At 37.8% G+C, this 24,740-nt stretch overlaps 1 protein-coding gene across 2 annotated transcripts in view; it reads left to right on the top strand.

Moving 5' to 3' along the window:
* Window positions 1–24,740, top strand: part of Bank1 (B-cell scaffold protein with ankyrin repeats 1) — a 243,578-nt gene that overhangs the window by 67,884 nt on the left and 150,954 nt on the right. For both annotated transcript variants that reach the window (XM_013505420.1, XM_013505421.1), the window contains exons 5-6: window positions 1,053–1,191; window positions 9,614–9,753. In XM_013505420.1, the coding sequence (XP_013360874.1) occupies window positions 1,053–1,191; window positions 9,614–9,753 (279 nt within the window). The remainder of the gene's footprint in view (window positions 1–1,052; window positions 1,192–9,613; window positions 9,754–24,740) is intronic.

Below are 24,740 nucleotides of genomic sequence, written 5' to 3'. Positions count from 1 at the left end.
TGGTTTGTGAGTTATGCTTAGGGAGATAACATTTAAGTAAGAGCATTCTGACTTTCGATAAATACCACTTTATGAGTGGTTATAAATGGATTTCCTGTTTATTAGGTATAAGGCTGAAATTTAGTAAGACTTTGAGGAAAGTCTTTGAAAGTGATATCTCAGATAATGGAAAAAGAGAATATTTTGTTTTTTTGAAGGGCTAGCATGATGTAAAGGGTAGCATGGATCTGGAAGTGAGTGGTTCTGATTAGCTTCAGGATGTAATTAAAAATGATCACTGCTCTGTCGCTAAAAGAAAAATGTAATCATCTTGTCCGTGTCTCTCTTGAGGTGTATGTGTGTTTCAGTTCAGATAGAAGGAAAAATCTTTGCGTGGAAAGTGCTTACTATAATTCCTAGTGTAGTACAGACACCCAAGAAATGTTTCCTCTGTCTTTTAAGTCCACTGTACTCATTTGTAGTGTCTTTCCAAAAAGAATTCTTCAAAAACACATTTACCTATGTTTATAAATTTAGCTTTTCCAACTTAGTTAAATCTTTAACCTGTAGATTTGTAAAGTTTGGTCATTTCAAAAACCTTCAGAGATATTCCTAAAAAATAAAAAGTAACCAGAGCACTTCTACTACATTAAAAAATAGGGACGTTTAAAAATGTCATTATACTTGAAGGGCATCTTGTGATAGATAAGAAATCCAAATTCTAGGCAGCTGTGGGGGAAGGCCAGTTGTCTTCTAGGCCTCTGCTCGTCCAGGAGCGGACACTGCTACCTGAGACAGGGCCGTGAGCAGGGAGAGGCAAGAGGAAAAGCCTGCTCCATTCTCACCACTCTTCACTGCCCAATATGGTGTTGAGCGGAAGCACTCAATAAACACCAGATTGATAAATTTCCACTCACACTGACATGTTTCATTTCTGAATACGACTGAAAATATAGCAGGGTAAAAGACATTCAGTGATAGTGCATGACCTTTATCACTCATAAATGTAGTGAGTTCTTTGGTTAAGGCGAACTGTTTCAAGTGCTTAATTGGGTTGCATCTTCACCTTATAGAATCCTGGTGAGATATTCATTTTCCTGAAAGATGAAGTAGTTGGTGAAACTGTGGAGGCTGAGTTTATATCACATGCTAAGTGCATTCGAACACGGCTGGCCCTTTGGGGTAAGAACGTCTGGTGTATGAAAGCCCTAGGTAAGAACTCTATGCTTTAATAAATATAAAACATCATCCTCAGTTCCTTTCATTACATTTATGATAAATGGTTTCACTTCCCTAGAAACTAACCCTGTCCTGCAGGTGCATCCTGTGTTTAGCTTTCACACACCCACCGTTGTTATTATTAATCTGGATTTGCAAGAGTAAAAATGTGTAAATTATGAGAAATCAGGTTGTATAACATGTAGTGAAATGACAGCCTGTAACATCATATATTTTTAAACATGTCCACAGAAAGCACTTTAATATATATCATCTTTTAAATATGGAAGTAAAATTATTTCCTTCACTACAGCTTTAGGATTAGAAGATTTTCAGATTTTTTTTTTTTTTTTTAAATTTTTCTCCGGTACCGGGAACTGAACTCACGACCTTGCGCTTGCCAGGCAGGCGCTTTGCTGCTGAGCTAAATCCCCAGCCCCTCAGATTTTATTAATAAGCTTTCTATTTTCTCCCCCTGCCCAAGCCTTGAAATGTATTTTTGGTTGTTTTAGAAATGGTATTTCTTCTTCACCATTATCTAATCGTGGTACATGTACCATCTCTGTGGATAATCTTGCCATCATTCCTTTACTTCATTTATAAAGGCAGGGTCTGAAGTGTTCTATAGTCTTTTTATTTTTTTAATTTTTTTTATTTTGGTACTGCCAATCAAACTCAGGACCTTGTGTTCCTAGGCCCGTGCTTATGCCGCTGAGCTATATCCCCGGTGCATGAAGTATTCTAAAGTCTGAGAATAGTCTTTCCTTCTTGTAGCCCAAAGGGGCTGGCATTTTGCATAACACAGCACAGGTCTAGGAATACATAATCATTACATTCTAAAGGGATCGCCTGATGACCCAGTCCTGGTCATGACATGACAAATTATATTAGATGTAAAACTCCAAATGGAATAACCACACTTACCACAATAATTGTATTAAAATCAAAATATAATCTATCAGCTTCTGAATGTTTTAATGTAACTGCAAGACTGCTTGTTTTATGATATTCTTTTATAATCAGATAATAAAATTACCTTATAAAATTTCCTAAATGTAAGCCCCACAAAATATCGTGAAATGAAAAGATGCTCAGTGTTATTATGAACCTAGAAATGTAGTAAAAATATTTAAAATTGAAGAATATCAAACACATATCCTGATGCCCCCCCTTATAATGTAAGTATTACACAATCTACTTAGAGGACATTCCTCGACGTGTGTCTGTGTTATGCAAAGTGCCCCCTGCTCTGTGCCTCTCCTTGCACAGGTTAGACTAGAGTTGAGTTACAAGAACAAAAGACTCTGTCCCGAGACTATGGTCGGAGGTGAGATGGGAGAGAATTCTGCCTCTTTTTTCTCCCTTTTTTCTTGTCACAAACTCCTGACTTATGTCACATCCATAGATAATTTCATAGATTAAAAATTTCTAACTAATTAGTGTCAGAGTTCAAATTAAACCTAGTTAGAATAAACTGCTGGCTAAAAGTCAGTATTGCAAATTAAGAAATACTTAAATATTTCCCAGGTAGCAAGATGTCAGGAAAAATTATTCATATTATTTAAACATTTATGCTCCAGCTACAGAATGGGTAAGAGTACTGTATAGAACAAAGTGTGTCAATGTTGCTGAAACCAGGAAACTGCTAGAAGAAATCAGAGGGGAAATATTTGAGGACATCAGGGCAGATGAAGAGTTTTTGGATAAGAACCAGAAGCACAACTAGACCAATAGCATGATATCAAAGTAAGAAGCTTCTGCATAGCAAGGAAAAGAATCACTGGAGTGCAGAGACAGCCTGCAGAATGGGAGAAAGAACCCAGACGACACAGAAACAACAAAAATAATCCTACTAACATGGGAAAATTCTCTGAACACACATTTCTTAAAAGATATGACCAGCAATTGTATGAAAAAATGCTCAGCATGACTAATCATCTGGAAATGTAGTCAAAACCACAGTCAGAAGTCATCTCACCCTAGTCAGGATGGCTACTAGCAAAAGGACAAAAATAACGAATGCTGGTGAGGATGTAGCAGGGGCACTCTTCTACACAACTGTCAGGAAGGCAACTCAGGGCAACTGTGATGGGAAACATTCTAGGCTGCTCACATCAACAGTAGAATTGTAACTGGGCCCCACAGAAGCTTGAATCTAAGCCCTACCAGATTCAATTTCTACCAGTCATCCACAGTAAAGAAAAATGAGAAACAGGAAAGACAAGTTTATTTGCAACTTGGCCATACTGGGAGGGCAGCTTGTCCTCCTGTCTCAAACCCACAGAAAAGATTCAATACATAGATGAGACGGAATCCACACCAGGGACCGTGCAGGCTGCATACCACACCAGTCAGGCTTTGGGCGGCCTGACATCCAAGTGGGCTGAAAATCTGATAGTATCCAAACCTTTTCCACATCAGGGTGATGGCGGCAGGTTCACTCCCAGAATGAGACAACTGTATGGAGCTGGAAAAGAATCTTAGCTTTCATGTCCTAATACTAGAGGGTCAGCTCAGGATGATCATATGATGCAGCAGTACCACTATGTATATGTCCAAAAGAAGCAGTCATTGTGTCCAGGAGGCTCTGCACCTGTGCCTACTGCAGTACCGCTCACAGTGGCCAAGCTATATGCAGAGGATGCTTATCAGAGGATGCTTGCAGTGGTGCTTATCAGAGGATGAATGAAGAAAGAGAAAATGTGTTCATACATGCATGGGCTTGCATGTGACTAATGCTGCACTCATATACAATGGAATAATATGCAGCTATAAAAGCTTGAAATCTTATCATTTGAAGCCAAATGAGTGGCACTAAGAAAGATGCACTATGCTAGTCAGCCAGGAACAGAGATGAAAGCCACATGTTCTTACTCATTTGTAGAAGCTAAAGAAGTCAGCTACATAGAAGGAGAGTGTGGGGTAGAGAGGTCTAGAGGCTAGGAAGGGAGACAGCAGGGAACAAAGGCTGGAGAATGGGTACAAGGCGCAGCTAAACCAGGAAGAGCAATTCTTGTGTTCCTCAGCATGACAGGGTAGCTGTGCCCTACAGTGGTGAACTGTACACTTCAAAATACCTAGATGAGAAGAATGTCTCATAAAAATGATAGCATGCTCTTCATAGAAATGCTGGCTACCCTAATTCCATCAGAGCATATTATATACATGCATCAAATTACAATGCTGTTCTGGATAAATAAGTATAAATACTATACTTATTTAAATTTTTAAAATAAAAGGAAAATAAAAATCAAGAGTGTCAAAAGTCAAATTGTTTAGCAGAAAAGCAGGAAATTAATACTACATGTCTCCCAAGACATACTGAGATACAATATTGTCTATGTGGTTAAATAAAAACTTTTAGTTAAAAAATCAATAAACCACAGTTTGCTAGCTATACTAATTCAACTTCTACAAGTCATTCTTCCAATTGTGTTGTGTAAGTTAATGAGACATTTCCTTCCAAAATCTTGGTTCCTATACAACAATATAAGAGATGGTTACAGGAACCCATGTGAGAATATGGATGGAAAATGCCCTAGTAGAAATGGCATTAGAACGTCACTTTGTCTTATGGCACTGGTGTTTGAAATGTTTTAAACCCTACACAGTAAGAAATGCATTATAAGTCATAACCCAGTCACACACAGCTATATAATGAAAGCAAAAGTTTTACAAGCAGTACTAATGATTTCAGCCTCATCAGGCAAAGAGCTTAGAAGTTGTCACTCCCATTCTCAGAAGAAAAATTTGAATAAACTAAAACTTTACTATGTTTCTTGAATCTGTAAGAGAAGTGAGGTTGCAGTATATACGGGGGGAAGTCATCATCTCTTCTCACTGTCATAAGAGCCACACCTGATACCCCTACAGCAAAGCACAGATTAACAGAGGAAAAGAAGCAAGCAGACCTATTTAATCAAAGTTTTCATGGCACAGGACTCTTCAAATAAAGACCCAAAGACACAGAGAAAATAATTTTTATTCTTAGGCTCAATGAAGAATGGACAGCATGTAAGACAGTGACTGGACAGAAGCCTGATCCCATGACTTTAGACTGCAGAAGGCCTTTCTGTGCAGCACTCCCTCCGTGGGAGTGGGGGAAGACCCCTAGAATGAGTGACACAGGGAGAAGGGACTTCAGGGCCTCTCCAGGCACTGTTGCTCATTAGTTCCAGCTGCTCTGACCACTCAGTGGAGGTGATTAGGAGAAGGAGGTGAGAGACTGCATTGAAAGGCTTTGGGAACTGAAGGCCTAGAGACTAATGTGTAAAGGCAATGGCAGGAAAGGGTACACCACTCAAGAAGACCAAGACCGGACCTCTTCACACATGGATGAACTCTTTCTTCTTTCCCATTTGCATTCCATCCTGGATGCAAGCCTATTGGTTGGTGCCACCTATAACCCAGTCCAGGGCTTCCCCTGCTCAGTTTGAGGCCTACTTGACCATCCCACAGACACACCCAGAGCATTACTGATCCACTAATGGTTCTTACGCAAGCCCAGTTCACACACCACAATTAATGATCGCACTAGTCATACACGTAAACTCGCCTTCACTAGGACTTTGTGCTAAAGCAATTGGAAGTTACTGTGGCTCCAGCTTATATCTTAACCTATAAAAACATATAAGGAGGCTCTCAGCCAGAAATATCAACTAATTTCAACGCAGAGGGAAGAAGGTATTCCTTTGTTACCTGTAGCACAACCAAACAAATTTAACATAGTAAGAGGACAGCTCATTAAGAGCTGAAAGGAGTGCATAATGTAGCCACAAAAATAGAATCTCTTCATTAATTAAGAAACTCTGATCTAGATAATACACACTTTTTAAAAGAACATAAAAAATACTTCTTGGCAAATGTCATACCCAACTTCCTTCAGGAAAAAAAATTGATAAATAGATTTTTATGACCAATTTATGATGTCTAGGTATCATAATTTAAGAAAACAATTTTGACACATTTTAAATTGAAATGAATTTTTAGGTATGACCAAGGTTCTGAAACCACCTGTGTTTATTCATAGTTCTCTAATCAATACACAGCCACCTTGATATCTGATCTCACAACTCCATTCCCTTAATGTTTGTCGTGTGAGAAAAGGCTAAACTTGCTTCATGAAAGGCCAAACCTTCCCAGGAAACAGGAATACACAAGCAAAAGAGAGCTTAAATTAACCAGATTGGAGAGATACCTATTTTTATGGAATTATTGAAATATTCTTACTGTTCATAACTATCTTTGGATTCTGTTTTCCATAAATCACTTCAGTAGAAGGGCAGACCAGTTAAATGGTGGCAAACAGGAAAGTTGACAAAAGCTTCTGGGTGCCATGATTTACTGCACTAATAACATAAATGACAGAGCAAAGCACCCTGATTTCTTCACCATGGTTAGCCTGGACATGAAAAATTGTGACAATAATAATTTCTTAAATAAAAACTTTACCCATAAAAAAGGAGAAATTTGAGTCACTTGGAGGAAAATGGATGCACCTTCATACACACAAGCTTAAATATTACATGGGTTCTCTTATATGAGAAATCCAAGTTATAATAAATAGAGAGTAAAATAAAAGATAACAGGCAGCAAGGAGATAGATCTTTCTCAAATCCAAAGGGGACCAAGAGATGGAGGGGCAGGGGTAGGAAAGGAAGGAGATGAGAAGAGGAATTGAGGTGTGTTATGTACATGTACATCTGTACATGTGTTTGTGCAAGGAATATAAGCTTCATGTACTGCACATATGGACTACTAAAAAAGTTATAAAAGGACAAATTCTTTGGAATGGCCTGGAGTTTGAGATTTGAAATTTAGTGGGACTCCTTTATCATTGTGTCTCCGTAGTATCTGGAGGATTGTATATCAACTTACTCCAGGACTCCCTTCCACTCTGCACCTTCTCTTCTTCACCACTGACTCACGTCCTGGCTTGGTTTTGCTGGTCTTGACCTGTACAGTGCACATTCCAGTATTACCTGTTATTGCCTACCTCAGTCTGATGGTGAACCACAGAACTTACTTTTGCCGTATTCTATTTGCCTCTTTAAATTAGCTGGTTTATATTTGTATTGAAAGGCTGCAAAATGTAGTCACCATAGCCAGCCCATGTTAAAGCAATATTGTGCCTAGTAGTTCATGAGCATGTATTCACAAAGATGACAATTCAATTTACATCACGAAGGAGGGGTTCCAAGCAAATGATTCCATGAGCAAGTCTCTGTTACACAGAGGTAGGAACAGTAATTAGATCTTGGTTAACTTCTGCCACTCAGCAGATATGAAAATACAACAAATATGACACTTCAAAGAGCGTCTTTCTGAATGATTACTCCAAAAGCAATGTCATTATCTGTAGAACCACTGGTAAAGTTTTGAGTCTATGTATCAGAATTAAATCATGTTAGATTGGAAAGAAGTTAGAATGTTTTAAGTGTACAATATCAGAAAGGAAGCAAGCAGTCCTTCTCAATGTGTGTCTCTCAAGATTCATTCCTGCTGGGAATGGTGTCACATGTCTGTAATCAGAGCACTCAGGAGGCTGAAGCAGGAGGATCTCTGAGTTTGAGGCCAACCTGGGCTACATAGAGAGTTCAAGGCCACCCTGAACCATGCAGTGAGACTTTGTCTCAAAAGACAAGAAAAAAAAAAAAAGATTCATTGACTTAATCCCTTTAGGTAACCACCTCATGATAAACTGCTAACTAATCTTTTCCCAAAAACCAAATTCAAACTCTTCTATCAAAATAATTTTACAACTTGCTATGATAAAATGGGAATTTAAATGGAAGAACATCATATTTATGCAGTCTACAGAAATCTGTTTTCTTTGGCTGGAGTGAGTCTAGACCTCTCTTCTCCACACTAACACTGCTATAGCTTGTGCTTTATAATTTATGCTTTCAGCTTTCAGTGGGCTTCTCTGATATTCCCTATCAGATGAACACTTCTTTTTTAAAATTTTACTTTAAACAGAAAAAAATAAAAATAACAATAAAACACAGTTTCAAAACAGGCTAGTAGGAGAGTAAGAGTAATTAATACATTGTGAATTGTTGTCTTCATAGTAGTTACTCAGAGTAGAAGATGGCATGGAATATTGTCCAAACAGTATTAGCTCAAACCTTTCCTTTCAATGAACTCAGAGAAACTAGCTGTATAACTGTCTTTTCTTATATATAATATATATATAATATATATAATATATATAATATATATATAATAAATATATATATATATTTCCTTTCCCTTCCCTTCCTTCCTTTCCCATTTTCCCCATCACAATTTCTCTTTTCTTTTGAACAATTTCTTTCCAATTCACAATATCTATTGCACATTTTGGAACACTTCTTTGGGAAGACGGGGCTGCTACATACATCTTCTTTGTAAGTGATGTATCGGGTAAGAAAATTGGAGATGAGAACGTTAGCTCCATCATCTAATTAAACTTGACACTGCTTTTGTTGCTTTTAAAATGTCCTTAATAAAATCATAAGAGGTCCAAGGACTTCTTCATGAGATAAAGTAAAATGAGTGCTTAACCTTTAAGAAATTTTAAATATTCAAGTCTGTTCAAGGTCACTGGTTTTATAATTAATGATATATTTCAAACCTCAGCTATATCAGTGACAGTTTTCAAGAATTTGGAAAGTATCTCCATCACAGAATGGGATATTTAAGGTTTATCCTACAAATTTAAAGAGCTGAAGAGATAACCTTTGTTTATTTCTGTTACACTAAAACATGATTTTCCATTGAAATGACTGAATGTTGTTATTGTTTCATAGCAAGCCCCACATTTTTGCGTAACTTTAACTCTGAGAGCAGAATTCACAAGGCCGCTATCAGTCACTTGGAGAATTTGTTTATGCAGAGCTTTCTATGGGTGTGCGGTCTACACAAGGGGCCTACAACAGCATCAGGACATACACACTTCTCTCCCAAGGCTTTCGCCCTCATCAAGGGACTGCACCCTCGGGAATTGCAACCAGCTTTCCTCCTACCTACAAAAGCAATTTTGAGAAGTGTACCTGTAATTAATTAGAATTTTCTTTATAAGATAGATAAAGTCCTAGCTTTTAAAGAATGGCTACACTTTTCTAAATTCTAAAGCTTTATTTAAATATGATTATAGATTACAGAAAAGTAAAGGATGCTACTAATAGGAGAAAAGATTTAGTGCTTTGCTCTTCCTACAACTTCAACATGTGGTTTTACTTTTAAGAAACAAGGAAATCTAAAATTATACAGTCTATTTTTGTGATTTCTAAATGTCTAGAATAAGAAAAAGACATTGTAAATGGTAGAAGTTAGTAAAATCATTATGAATTCTTAAAACTTCTTTCATATTTTCTAAAAGATATGATATGTGCATTACATACTGAACTCCTAACTCCTGTTTGTGTTTCGTAAGATTTTCCTGCTGGGTCAGTCATCGTCCGTGTCTACTGTGATGGAATTCTGACTGCCACTACAGAGATGAAATACTGCTCACCGACCACAGTGGCAGAAGGTCCAGCTAAAGCAGCAGACCCAGGAAGAGATTTCTGTTGGGTATGTGAATCTTCCATGGCGAGCTCATGCAAGTGAAGGGGATTCTTGCTTTGGTGTGAATTTGGAATGTGCATGGAATAATAATGAACTACTAACCAGGAGGAATGGGTGAAGCCCACGTTGGTGCAGAGATGCTGGCTAATGACTTCCCCAGGTTCTGTCATTCCAGATAATGGCAGCGGGAGAGAGCATGCCTGTCACAAAATGGCTATTGTGGTGGGCTTGTTCTAAAATTGTCACAGAGAACATGAAGAGAGGTTCAGGTGAGATGCTACACATTGTAACTCTGGCTACCCTGGAGGTGGAGGCAGGAGGATCATAAGTTCCAGGCCACTTAGCAATTTAGCAAGACCTGGGCAACTTAGCAACTTAGCAAGACCATGTCTCAAAATTAAAAATAAAAAGTGATAGGGACATACCTCAGTGGCAATGTGCCCCTGGGTTTGATCCCCATTATCACAAAAAAGAAAACAGAAAGAAAAGAAAAGGAATCCATTCTGCACAGACTTTGGAATGGAACAATTATGTTGTGCAGAAGCTTAAGCCATTAGCTTAACTTCTATATTTTATTTTTTATTACTTGACTCCCTTGTAAGAGGAAACTTGCTTAATATGGAAATTTAGCCTTTCTTCCATCAAGTTTTCAGAGTGAAATAAATGAAGTTCTTTTCTGCTAAGGCTTGATAATTAGAATTATAATTTTGCTTACTTGCCTTGCTGGAAGGGAGAGGGGAAGATGGAAGAAGTAAAGAAAGACATAGTTGAGTGGAACAATGTGATCTTCAAATTTAGCATAAAATAACCTAGAAAATTTGTAACAAAGCTGTCGATGAGAGTGTGGTGGTTTATGTGTTGCAACTAGTTTAGAAGTGGAGACTTTCTTACTTAGCGTGACACGTTTTTCTGTTAGAGTTCTCCTTTATGAGGGACATATTTTAGAACACAGGAGAAGGTAAAAATGTCAGGGAGGCACAGAGAGTGAAATGCCATTTGTCAAACTGGAGTCTGAGAACATTTGACAAAAATGTCTACATTGTAATTGCAAAGCAAGTACAAAAGTAATAGCTTGAAATGTGGATCGTTTCATTGTCTTCTGACAAGTCTACCTTGTCTTCTGCTTAACAATTCTGTTCATACAGAAGATGGACAAAGATGATAACACAGCTTTATCAGTATTCAGACAGTGGAGAATGAGCCCCAAGTGCACTTTGCATTGGTTTTTCTGTTGGAGGAAAGCTTTGTATATACTGAACATTAAATGTAATTTATGACTCCTAGACATTTTTTCAGAGTGCAATAAAATGCAAGTCATGATGTGTTCTGGAACTTGAAGCAAGTACAAACTTTTTGCAGGTTTTAGGTACTGAGAAAATGCTCTGTTCTGTTTTTGCCCAGGGTGTCAGAGATGAGGGGTGAGAGAGGCTGGGCTGCACTTGAGATTTGTGCTCCACCTGCCTCGGGGAAGGGAAGTGTATGGGGCAGTCAGAGCCCAGGAGCAAGGAGCCCTTGTCAGCTGGAGGTCTTAGTCCCAAGGGAGAGGGTTATTCCAACACACACGTTCCCAACCTTGGCGGAAGCAGATGCTGAGGTGCTGGTTTAATTGCTGTACTTGGAGACAGGTCCAGGGTTCTTGTTGCTGTGGCCAGAGGACTCGGGTGTGGGAGGGATCAGAGCAAGTGCTCTGAGGTGGCTGTCCCCCAGTGTGGCTGACATCCCATCATCCCATCGTCATCCCAGGAAGGGCAGCCTATACCTGCTCAGATGCCACCCGGGCTCACCTCAACCCTCTGAGGCCACAAAACTTACCTGTGGGCTCATCGACAGACCCAACTAGAATGAGGAAGACACAGAGTGTCCCTTTTTGTTGTGGGCTAGCTGGACCTCACGGGCACCCACACTGCAGGGCACTTCTCCTTATGGACTTCCTTCCAGCATTTAGCTTTGCCCTAGCATAGGTTATGTGAAAAGATGTTAAAAAAAAAAAAAAAAAAAAAAAAAAGCAGTGCTCTTCTGTCTCAGTATAATGTGTTCACTGTTTCTTTCCTGTGTAGCTCTGTCACTAAATTGGGAAAATCAGGTGTTTTCCAAATGGTCTACTGAACATCTTTATTAAAAACTCCAAATACACTGTAATTGTATTTGCCATAGTTTCTATGTATTTGTATGAACATACACTAGCAGATTTGAATTTTTTCAGCATCCTCCTTACTTAGCTGAAATGATATACCATAAAAATCATCTTGAAATCTCCAGGAATTTTAAAAGCAAATAGGATTTCAGTGACCCTAAAATTACTAATAAGCTCATTCTTATAATCATTTAAATTCTATTTGGTATATGGCAATGTGAATATTATGTGAATTGAGGAAATAATTAATAACGAGAAATCTGTAGGTTGTATTTTTCAGTATAATAAGGTACTTTCTATTCTCATTTCAGAGCTACTGGGCATATAGTGAAATGGCCATTCTGTGAATCTGAGAAAAGAAATGAGACTGAGAAAGGCACCCACAGGGTTCAGGACACTGTACCTGAGCCAGCTTAATTTTATAACTGTGTCCTAAATCATTGCATCTTATTTTTAATAAATACTGAATCCCAGTATGTAGTTACATAGGCACAATTACCAGAGCTTCACTTAAAATAGAGAATATAAGAGAGATTGAAGTGACCAAAAAAAGCCCAATGGGGAGATAACTAGAACTCGAGTACTAGTGTTAGAAATACTAATAATTTCTTTTCAGCTGAGATAATTAAAACCTTTGAGACCTTCATCCTATTTACTAAAGTGTTTGGGGGCAACAAAAAAGCTAACTTTATGTAGGGCCACTACATAAAATTTAAAACAAAATTAGGTCAAAATGCTAAAAGAAATTGCATTTATTAGTCAAAATATTAGGACTGTATTCATTAAAACTTTTGAAATTTATCAAACTATGTTTCTTAGCAATATTTCTTATTAACAAAGAAGTATCTTTGTGTTGCAAATATTTATCATACTATATATTTTACTGTATATATATTGAAATATTGTTTTCCTCTTCATGTTAGGTATAGTTCATTTATGTTTTATCTTAGTTTTTATTTTTATTATCACATATGTGAAGTACATAATGATGACACTGGCAGAGGACTTGGCACATGTATGTGGCACACCTTAATTCTTTTTAAGCCCCTCTCCCTACCCACTCCCTTCATCTCTTGGTCTCCTTCTCCTTTGAGAAAAATATTTCTCCCTGTTTCCTATTACATGTCTTTTATTTTACTCTTTAATTCATTTATACTTTGGGATCTGATATAAGAGAAACTATGTGATATTTAAGCTTGTGTGTCTGAGTTATTTCACTTAACATTATGGTCTCAAAGTACATCCATTTTCCTACATATGACTCAAATGTAAACTTCTGTATGACAGAAGTACTCCATCATATAAATTTTATGTTATTCTATCTTTGATCTGCTGCTTGCAGGTATTTAACACAGTGTGACTTCAACTGGAATTGGAATGAAGGAAGGTCCCAGTGTAGGGACCTGTGCTTTTCCTGTTAATAGTTCCCTTAAAGGTTACTTGTTTCACTGAGTTAAATCTGAGCTGTTAGTGGCTGTCTAGCTTAAAGAATTCATCAGGAAATTCTTCTTAATGAAAAACATTGGTAGCTTCAGTAATTTTCCTGTAGGTCCCTATCTCCCTCCAAGTTTTGACAGAACCATCCCCTGCCCTCAGATCCCAATGATGAGTGATACAAAGCATCTAGACTCCAATCTCACCATAGCGCTGGCATTACCTAAGACACTTCCGTGGTGGACACACTCAGGTGCTCACAGGACAGGGGGCTCAAACTCACTTGAGTGTACACAGTCCACAGGGTCGCAAACCTTCCACAGTCAACTCCTGCCAGCGCATCCCCTCCATGTCTCAGGACTCCCTGACTCCTGTGTTCTTTTAGATTCCTGTGCCTGCTGTGTTCCCTCCCCACCCTCCCACGCCCTTTCTCTAAGGCGTAGGCTCAATGATTCCTTCACACAGTTCGTTCCTGACACACAGTGCACAGCTAGTATGTATTCCTCCAGAAAGTGGAAAGTGCTGGATGATTTTTCTATTCTCTAGTGTTATTTGAATAAATAAGTGAGAAGCTATCGAATAAGTATACAAATAAGATAGAAAAATAAAACTGCTCTTTTCAAGCACGTGGTTGTTTATTTATAAAACTGTAGAAAAGGTACACAAATAAGATGGGAAGAGAAATAAAAGAGCCCTGTTTAAGTACATTAGTATTTATTTATAAAATCGAACGGATGATTCTTATGCTGATAGAAGGGATGGACTCTGGGACGTGCATCATAGTAGGAAATTGAAGAACTTGAGCCATCAGCTTTTCTACACGTTCTGCCTCAGCCATGAACTCTGTTAGCGCACATTGTCACTGACTTGTAACAGCCATGCAGTCATCGCTCCTTTCTTCCAAACACAAAGGAAGGATCTGTTGCTCAAAAGCCCGGAAGACGGTGCTGTCTTTCTGAAGGCTGCTGTCCTCCCTTGCTTCACAGGATGGTGGGAAGATGACACAGCACAGTCAGCCCCGGGTGCCTTGGGAGTGGGAGGTAGACTCTTTGGTTAAGTTGGCAATCACTTAATTCAATCACTAAGTTCCTGAGTGCTAAGGAACTCAGCTCTGTGTGCGGGAAGAATCTGGAGTGCATACTCTCCACGGACCCTGCCAACTCAGCATCTCACATGTATAGGCCAAGGAGAAAAGTATTTAGATTGAGAATTATAACCACTCTCCATTCAAGAGCCCTCTTGCAGATATGTGGGCTCTCTGTGTATCCTTTTCTAAGTTATCATGTGGTCATTATGCATATTTGTGAGTATAGCAGAGATTTCAGTAATACTGAGCAAGCCAGGGCAATTAGCATTCTGTCTCCTGACCACCTCTGTCGATTTGCAGACTTCAAGCACCTCTCTTCAAGTCCTACATCTACCTGCAATGTGTCCTGCAACATATCTCTATTGTGACTTCTAGGCCCACACTGGGCTATGGAACATTAGAACTACTTACCCTTCCTGAATCATGCCTTAGTGCCTCTTACCCAACTTCTCTTGACCTCCCACTCGCCCTTCCTAACCCCCCATAATCACTATTCTATGGCAGGATGGCTGTTTTCCATCTTCCACATATTAAAGAAAATGCATAATGTTTGTCCTTCTGTACCTGACTTATTTCACTTAATATTTCTTGATAATAGCTCTTCCAGTTGGGATGAGAGGATACCTCATTGTGGTTTTGAATTTCATCTCCCCAATGTGTCATTTGTATACCTATTCAATGCTTTTTCACTGCTTTTTCACTTACTTATTCAAATAACCCTACAGAATAATAGAATTTATTCAAACAGCACTAGAGAACAGTATTATATATACAATTTATGTCCCATTTTCTTTATCCTTTCACCAGCTGATGGGCAATCAGGTTGGTTCCTTATCATGGCTTTGTGAACAGTGTGCAGTGAAAATGGGAGTGCAGCTCTCTTTTTCATAGGGTGATTCTGCTTACTGGAGATATATAAACCCGGTTGGGGTATTGCTGGATCATAAGGTAGTTCCATTTTCAATTTTTTACAGAACTTATATACTGTTTCCCTTAATGGTTATACTAATTTACATGCCCACCAGCAGTGTTTAAGAGCTCACATTTCTCTACCTCCTCATCAACATTTCTAATTCAACATTGTCTTTTAGTAATAACCATTCTATTTGGTGTGAGATGATATCTCATTGTGGTTTTTCTTAATTTTTTAAATTTCATTTTAAAGAGAAGAAATAAAACAAAATTTCAAAACAAGATAATAGGAGAAGGGGCTGGGAATTTAGCTTAGCAGCACAGTGCCTGCCTGGCAAGCATGAGGTACAGAGTACTGGGAAAAAAAAAAAAAAAAGATAATAGGAGAATAACAATGGTTAACACATTACATATTGTTATTTGTAAATAAATTAGAGTATAAAATATAGACATTTAATTGTCTAAACCATATTAGTATAAACTTTCTTTTCAATGAAATAAGAAAAATTAGTAGTACAATTATCTTAACTATTATATGTATACATATATATGTATATTTATCTTTTTTTTTTTTGCTTTCTTGTTGCTTCTTTTCTACTTTCCCTCATCCCAATTTCTCTTTCCTTTTGAACAATTCCTTTCCATTGTACAATACCTACCATATGTTTTGAATCTTATTTACTCTTTCAGCTTCTCACACTAGTGAGACAGTATGATGTGTACACATGTGGGTCTGGTTTATTTCACTTATGAGTATAGTCTCGAGTTGCATCCATTTACCTATAAAAGTCTCCAGTTTATTCTTCTTTATGGCTGAGTAATACTTCATTATATAAAAAAAGACCACATTCTTTTTATCCTTTCCTTGGTTGATTGTATTGCCATAAACATGGATGCACATATATCGCTGTGGTATGGTGTTTTTAATTCTTCTGGGAAGATGCCCTGAAGGGGAATAGCAGGTTGATTAGGACCTTTAATCTAAGTTTTTTGAGGAAACTCCACACTGATCTCCACAGTGGTTGCACCAGGATACATTCTTACCTACAGTAAAGAAGGGTTGCTTTTTCCCCAAAGCCCCTTCAGCATTTGTTATTGGTTGATGTCTTAATAATAGCCATTTTTTCTGGGGTGAGATGAAATTTCAGTGTTGATTTAATTTGCATCTCTTAAAAGACTAATAATGTTGAACATATTTTTCATATATTTATTTGCTGTTTGTACTTCTTCATCTGAGAAGTGTGTATTCATCTCAGTTGCCCATTTTTGGTTTGGGTCTTTAAATTTGGGAAGTCTGATTTTTTTGAGTTCTTTATATGTTCTCAATAGTAATCCTCTGTTTGAGGAACAGCTACCAAACACTTTTTCCCACATTGTGAGTTGTCTCCTCCCCCTGTTGGTGGTTTCTCTTGCTGTGCAAAAGTTTTTTAATAAGATGAGACCCCACTCCAGGGGGATACCTCAGCGGCACAAGCACATGCCTGGCAGGCACAAGGCCCTAAATTCGATTTCCTTTACCAAAAAAAAAAGATGGGATCCCAGTTGTTGATTCTTTGTGATAGCTCTTGTGTGATCAGGTTTTATTCATAAAGTCTTTGCCTGCACAAAGGTCTTTAACAGTTTTACCTATTCTATCTTCTAGCAGATTTAATGTATCCATTTTAATATTTAGATCTTTAATTCATTTTGAATTTAGTTTAGTGCATGGTGAAAGATATCGGTCCTATTTTAATCTCCAGCGTGTGCAAAGTCATTTTTTCCAGCATCATTTGTTAAAGGGACTATCTTTCTTCCAGTGAATGTTTGACATCTTTGTCAAAGATAAGGTGGCTGAGTATGTCAGGAGTTGTTTCTGCATCTTCTAATCAGTTCCATTGATCTTCAGGTCTGCTTTTTTGCCAGAAACAATCCCAGATCTGAATTTATACTACAAAGCTACTGTGATAAAATCAGCATGGTATTGGCAAAGAAACAGGCCTGAGTAATACTTCATTATATAAAAAAATATATATAAAATCAACCTTTCCTTGGTTGATTGTGTTGCCATAAACATGGCAACACAGTGGAATAAGATAGAAGATGCAGATGCATCCCCAGTACACCCAGCCATCTCTTTGACACAGGAGCCAAACATGTTCGCTGGAGGAACAATAGTCTGTTTAATAAATGGTGCTAGAAAAACTGGCCCTCCACATGCTGAAGACTAAAACTAGACCCATGTCTATCACCATACACTAAAGTCAAAATGGATCAAGGACCTAAGCATTAAAATGGAAACACTAAATCCACTGAAAGAGAAAATGGGTAGAAATCTTGAAGACATAGGTATAGGCAGAGACTTCATGAACAAAACCCAGAAAATGTGGAAAAAACTAAAAAGAATCAACAAATGGGATCTCACCTTACTAAAAAGGTTTTGCACCACAAAAAAATCACCAACAGAATGAAAAGACAACCCACAATTTGGGAAAAAATCATAGCCAGTTGTCCATCAGACAAAGGACTTATATCCAGAACACATACAGAACTGAAAAAAATCAATCCTCCCAAATTCAAAGACCCAATACAAAAAGGAGCACCTGAGATGAATACATACTTCTCAGATGAAGAAATACAAGTGTCAAATAAATATATGAAAAAAATGTTTAATATCATTGGTCATCCAAGAGATGCAAATTAAAACAATACTGACGTTTCATCTCACCCCAGAAAGAATGGCCATTATCAAGAAGTCAACAAATAACAAATGCTAAAGGGACTGTGAGGAAAAAAGAACACTTCTCCACTGTTGGTGGGAGTGTAGACTGGTGCACCACTGTGGAAATCAGTGTGGAGATTCCTCAAAAAAAACTAGGATTGGAGATCCCACTTTACTCAGCTATTCCCCTTCTGAGTATCTTCCCAGAAGACTTAAAAACATCATACCACAGCAATATATGTTCACCCATGTTTACAGCAACATAGTTTGTACCGGCTAAATCTTGGAAACAACCCAAATATCATCAACTGAGGAATTTAAAAGGATGTGTATTTTTTTTAATGTAATGGAGTACTAATCACTCATTGCAGTTTTGATTTTTGTTTTCCTGATAAATAATTTTGAGGGGCTGGGGATTTAGCTCAGCGGCAAAGTGCTTGCCTGGCAAGTGCAAGGTCGTGAGTTCGGTTCCCGGTACCGGAGAAAAACCAAAACCAAAAAAAAAAAATAATAATAATAATTTTGAGCATTTTTCATATAGTTCTCATATATTTGTTGTACAACTTCTTTTGAGGCCTATCTATTCAGATCATTCACCCATTTTATTGAATTTTTTGTTACTTGGTTTTTTTTCTCCTATTCTGGGACGTCTCCTCACTCCATTAATTGTTTCCTTGGCTATGCAGACATTTCATACCTTGATATATTTCCACTTGCATGTGTTTGCTTTTGTTGTCTGTGCTTTTGGGGTTGTATTAAAAAGAAACGTTGTTATTTTGATGTTTTGAAGTATTTGCTCTGTGTTTTCCTCTAGTAGTTTCATAGATTCAGGTCTCATGCTTTAGATCTTTCATCCATTTTCAGCTGACTTTTGTACATGGTGAGAGGTAGGGATCTAGTTTCATTTTTCTCCATGTGGCTATCCACGTTCTCAGTGCAACTGTTAAAGATGCTGTTGTTTTTCTGATGTGGGTGTTTAGTGCCTCTATTAAGAGCCAGTGGGATGTAATGTGAAGGTTTATTTCTAGGATCTCTGTTTTGTTCCTTTATTCTCTTTAGTGTTTGTTTTTCTGCCAGCAGTACACTCTTTGGGCCACTGTGATGATGAATCCACAAATCCTTGATTTTTATGTGTGCTTCTTTCTAACTATCCCTCTAGACAAGATAGATGTCATTTGAGTTTCATGTGTCTCCATTGGTTTTATTATTTCTTTCACATTTCTGATGAAAGATTTTAACAGAGCACAGTCAAAAGAAATGCAACTTGAAGATTTATTTCTAAGTTCACTTTTTCATATACTTTGTGCCCCTCATTAGGATGGAACAATAAGAATAATGCCCAAATACTGAAGCTTATATTTGGCTGATAAAATAAGTGACATTTATTTTGTGCTATCTCTCTGCCTGTGATAACAGATGAGGGATGGTTAATGATGCCTGATTAGGGTGGTTCAGACTAAAAAAATTATACTCAACTCAATTAGAATAATTTGATCTAACAGGAACAAATAGGAGATAATGCACTCATTCTTTATTTAAAAGCAGTGGGTGTAGCAGCTGCTATAGGAAGAAAAAAAAAAGTCTGAGTGTTGCTACTTTGCCATTAACATAACCATACTCTAGGTCCTCTCCAGTTTTTACCTTAAAAGCCAATTCTGTCCACTTGCATAGTAATGACCCCCATATGTTTTAGCTTATACTGTTCAGAAGACATTTCATTAATGACTTCTTAATTTATAGTTTCTGCTTGTTTGTTGGAAATATACTTTCTCCATATTTGTTGATCCCAAACTTAACCACCTTCTGGCTTTCACACGGGCCCTTTCCCTCACTGACTGAAGTTGACTATGGCTGCTGGTTCCAAGGACGACTGGATATGCCAATGAGCCTCTCCTCCTCCATTCCCTCTGCAGACACTCTGTTCTGTGATCTAGAAGAAAAGTTTCAAGTTGATTAAATTTGAGTTCATAGAATCTCTCTTCATTGCTTAGTAAATATCCCATTAGTTTATAAGTAACATTGAAAATGTGATTTTCTTTTCAGCCCTAGTCTTTAAGTTCTCTCCAACACAGGAAATGTGCATCTATCCAGTTTAAAATCACAACCGTAGGAGTTTTTGTAATCCCTGATATGCCCTTACCCTCCAAAGTCAACCCTTCTAAACTATTTCAATTTGACTTACTGAGTATTCCTCAATTCCTCCCACATCTCTGTGGTCCGAACACTTCAGTCCATTCCTTTTGTCTTGCCTAAGCAACTATGATTTCCTCCACCGTGAGTGCTTACATGTTTCCCACTGTCCCCCATTCATAGTCTGCGGGATTCTTTTCTAAAACAAATCTCAGCATGTGCTTATGCTGCTCTAACACTTCAATGGATTCCAATTATTGTATGGATTTTGTAAAAAATGTTTAACACAAACGTTATCACCCTGAAGAGACCATCTTTTCCCTTTCTGTCCAGATTAACCTCCCTGCTCTCTTTCCCACCGTGTTTCAGTCTCTCCTGGATTTTATTTCCTGTGCTAGGCCATGCAGTCCATATGTACATTCTTTTTCTAACTGAAGCATGTTTCCAGTCTTCCCTTCTGCCTCAACATCCTCACCTAGTTCATGCTAATTCGTCCTGCAGGACTGTGTTCCAGTGTCTCTTCTTCAGTAACATCTTTCCTGGTTTCCTTATGTGTCTCTTTAGTGTACCAATCATACTGCTCTTCCACATCTATGTATGTGCTGTTTCTCAGATCAGCCCCTGCCTCCTGTTAGATTCAAGGTCTAGGGAAACATCCTATTTGGTTCTCTTTTTCAGCTCCAGAACCAAAGACACAGCCAGATGAAGCTTAATGAATGCTTCGTTGGGTGCGTTAGTGAAAGGGTGAAAGAGTGCTGCACATCAGGTTTCTCACTCAGCCTGAAATGACTCCTCGTCCCAGCAGCCCAGCCCAAGGCTCTTTCCCAAGAGAGTTATGGGGCTGTTGGCTGAGGTATGGCTGCTTCTGATTGAAGCAGAAAGAGCAATGTAATAAAGGAAAAGAACAAAGGAAAGAAAGGAACATAAAGCTTGAGACTGATTCTGGGTCAGAGCTTGGATGCTAACTTTCAAAACAAACCAAAAGAATAATTTCAGAAATACCATGGAAAATTATAGCATTTATAAAAGCCTTTCATGGAAGAATTTCCTTTAAATATGTTAGTACTATCTTCATTTTAAATCTTTGTCTTATCCTCTTTAAATTGTTACACATACTAGAGGTGAGGATAAGAAAAGACAGGATTCTCATGCCCCCTTTAATCCTTACAAAAGAATTCCCTGGAATGTTAGTGTTTCACTGTTGACATCTTTAAATATCTCCACTAAGCATCTGCTCAAGTTTGATCAATTTGAAACATTAAGAGTTTTTGACATTATGAATTAAAATGGAATGAGGAGGGGCTCGAGTGGAAAATTCCACACCCTCAAGCTTCAATCAATCAATACCCCAGAAAAGCATTAAAATAATTTTGTCAATTTCTATCAGATTGATTTTATCTAAACTATGTTGTTTATGTGCTTTGCATGACTGAATGGTCCCAAAAGTGCAAGTGATCCCCACAGTTACTTTGTCCTTCCTCACTTGATAGCACAACACTCACTTGGCCCGGGGTGGGCAGGCCCACACTGTGCTCTGCACCTTACAGCCCTGTGGCCAGTGGTCTCCAGGTGCCCACGGGACCAGGTGGCAGTAGAAGCCATGAGTCACAAGCAGGTTCCCAGCCACAGGGACAAGTGGGCTCCCCAAGCCAACTTTTTCCTTTTGGTTGGCCAGAACTCCAATGAACCATGGTAGACAGTGAAGATGGCCGGCAGTGTGGCCAGGCAGAATGAGCCAGGCCCCTATGTTCAGAGCAACCACATTGGCCTGGATGGCTTGATTCTGGCTGTATGTTAGAGAAACTTTCCATCTCACTTAAGCTCCTGTTGCTTGAAGTTCTATAATGCAGCAGCAAAACTCATATTCTAAATGATTGAAAAGCTATGTGACATTTAATTTAAAAATTTAGAAATAAAAACAGATTGTGTCATTGTTCTGTCTGTGGAAAGCCAGTGTGGGGAGACAAGTCTCTGGGCAGACAGTTCTGTGTGTGTCACGTGAATACATTTCAAGAGTGGGGCTAGCTGTTAGCTCACAGTGTAGTGGTTACAGACCAGGGATCTCCTTTCCTGGGTATTTGTACATTACCTGTTGACCCAGTGCTTCTGTCAGTTAAGTATTATGAAGGCTCACACCTTGTGAGTCTTGGAGTAGCCATTCAAATACAGGTTTCTTGAAATCCAAACATATTTTCATGTCATAATATCATTTTCAACTCATTTAATGATATGCTATAATGACATGAATACCTAAGTAACAACACATATAAAATCATTTCAAATAAGTCTTAAATTGTCTTAAGTTTGATATTCTTATACAGTAAGTCCCCAGCTTAGGAACATTTAAGTGTCAAACTTTCACAGATATGAAGGGACCTCATATTATGTAAATCCAAGCAAATCACAGAAGTAGCTCTCATGTCTACTGGACAGTTGTGCTGCTGCTGTGCATTTACTACACAGTGCTATAGTGTACAGGGGTACAGAGCTCAGTCTGAGCCCAGGATGTCTGAAAGCAAGAGGAAAAGCAGTGATGTTGTAGAGGTTTGTGATTTTTTCATGTTTTACATTGTGTATATGTGACAAAGGTGCATAAGACTCACTTTGTCAGACCTACAAATGAATCCAACTTACAATGCTAGAGTGGAACTCATTCCTAAATCCAGGACTTATAGTAGTGAATGTCTGGGTTAGTGATCGCAGATGTTTTGATTCTACCAAGTGATTATTCATTTAAAACTTTTAAAACTTAAGTGCACAAAGGAAAATATCTCTTTTCTCTTAGATCTACTCACTTATTCTTTTCAATTACCTTTAAGATTTCTTCAAGTTGAATACAAATACAGTGAAAGAGAAAAGAGAGCTTTTGTTTATATAACCCTAGAAAATACTTGCTTTGCTCTTTTACCTTTCATTCTCTTTACAAGCTACAGTAGGAAATTCTGTTTAAAATACTATCAATTCCACTTTAAATGGCTATTCTGGCTGTCTTTCATGGAACCAATGTGGTGACTTTTCTTTTCCTAGTTTAAACAAGCACAGCAATTTATTATAATAAGAACCAGGCTGTGTTTAGCTCTGCCACTGATTTTCCTTTTAGATATCTCAAGGTAAAGAGTGAAATGTTACAAATATTAAAATGGATGTTGTCTCCTATTAAGGGTTATTTCACTGAATTTTTTCTTTTGATTTTCAAGGCCCTTGATTGTTACTTTTTCTCTACCCCACTTTTTCATTACCTTAATATTTTGTGATAATTCAATTGGTTTCTTCCTGCCCAACATCAGTCCCTAAAAACCCCTTTTCTTACCTACCTCCACTGTTAAAACTGGGAAGGCCTAATATGGATGTTTTTAAACACACTTGCAGCTAGATGTATTCATGTAAGAAAATTTCAGACAATGAGATGCAGGAGACATCTTTAGATGGTTTTCTTTTCTGACTAAAAGAAGAACACAAATCTATCTAACTGGTTGGCTGTAGCTCCAGTTTTGCCTCCAGGGCCACCTTTCCTCCTCCTGGCTATGGACTATGTGACCTGGAGCCACAGTGATGCTCTTGAAACTATTCTGTACCTTACTCAAATGCTATCTCAGATTTCACTCTTTCTTCCATGATTAAAATGTAATGTTCCATGTATTGTCTTTAGAACTCAAAATCTTTATTTTACCACTCATTAGCTCTGCAATTTTAGGTGTGACTGAATTTTTGTACCCTGATTATCACATCAGTAAAAGGAGACATTTTAAAAATCTACTTTACAGGATGTTACACAAATCAGAGATAAATTATATAAAGCATAGCACATTATTAGAGCTCAGCAAATGGTAGTTATTATTGCTACTCCAACTCCTGAGTCTGCCACATAGATTTACCATATACCTATATTGCATAACCTTTCACACTACTATAGGGATCTGAAGAATCCCTCTGCTGCTTACATTATATCACAGTTTCCTAAAATACTGCTAAGATTGTCTCTCAATGCCATCGTGCCCAGTATTCCCACCCCTCATCCAAGAAAGGAGCAAGTTTACCTTGCAGGACATTGCTCAGGGAATTCAGTTTTATATAATGAATTCCTTTGGTTGAGTAGGGGCTTACTTGTTTGTACTTTCTTAAACTTTTAATTTTCAGACAACTGTAGATTCACATGTACTTGTAGAACATAAGAGAGGGATTGTATGTTTTGGTATCTTGTGTTTTTTAAGAAATTAGTCCATTTCATGTAAGTTGTCACAATAGTTTATGTGGAGTAGTTTATGGCACTATCTAATTATCCTTTTGCTATCCACAGGGACTGTAGTTACATCCTTTATGATACTTGCAATTTGTATCTTTCTTTTATTTCTTTCTCAGTCTTGTTAGAATTATGTCAATTTTGCTAATCTTTTTAAGGGATTCCTTGTTTCTTACATTGATTTTTCTCTGTTGTTTTTATACTTTCTTTGATATTGATATGCTATACTTGACTGCCATTTTGTTCAATGTACTTTTTAATTTTCTCTTGACTTCCTCAGACTTATAGATTACTTAGAAGTGTTTTTGCTTGGTTCCTAAATGTTTGGAGACTTTTCTATTATCATTCTGTGAAAGAT

Source organism: Chinchilla lanigera, unplaced genomic scaffold (assembly GCF_000276665.1).
Source record: "Chinchilla lanigera isolate Chin_1 unplaced genomic scaffold, ChiLan1.0 scaffold00095, whole genome shotgun sequence".
Lineage (NCBI taxonomy): Eukaryota > Metazoa > Chordata > Mammalia > Rodentia > Chinchillidae > Chinchilla > Chinchilla lanigera.
This window is presented reverse-complemented; position numbering and strand designations above follow the sequence as displayed.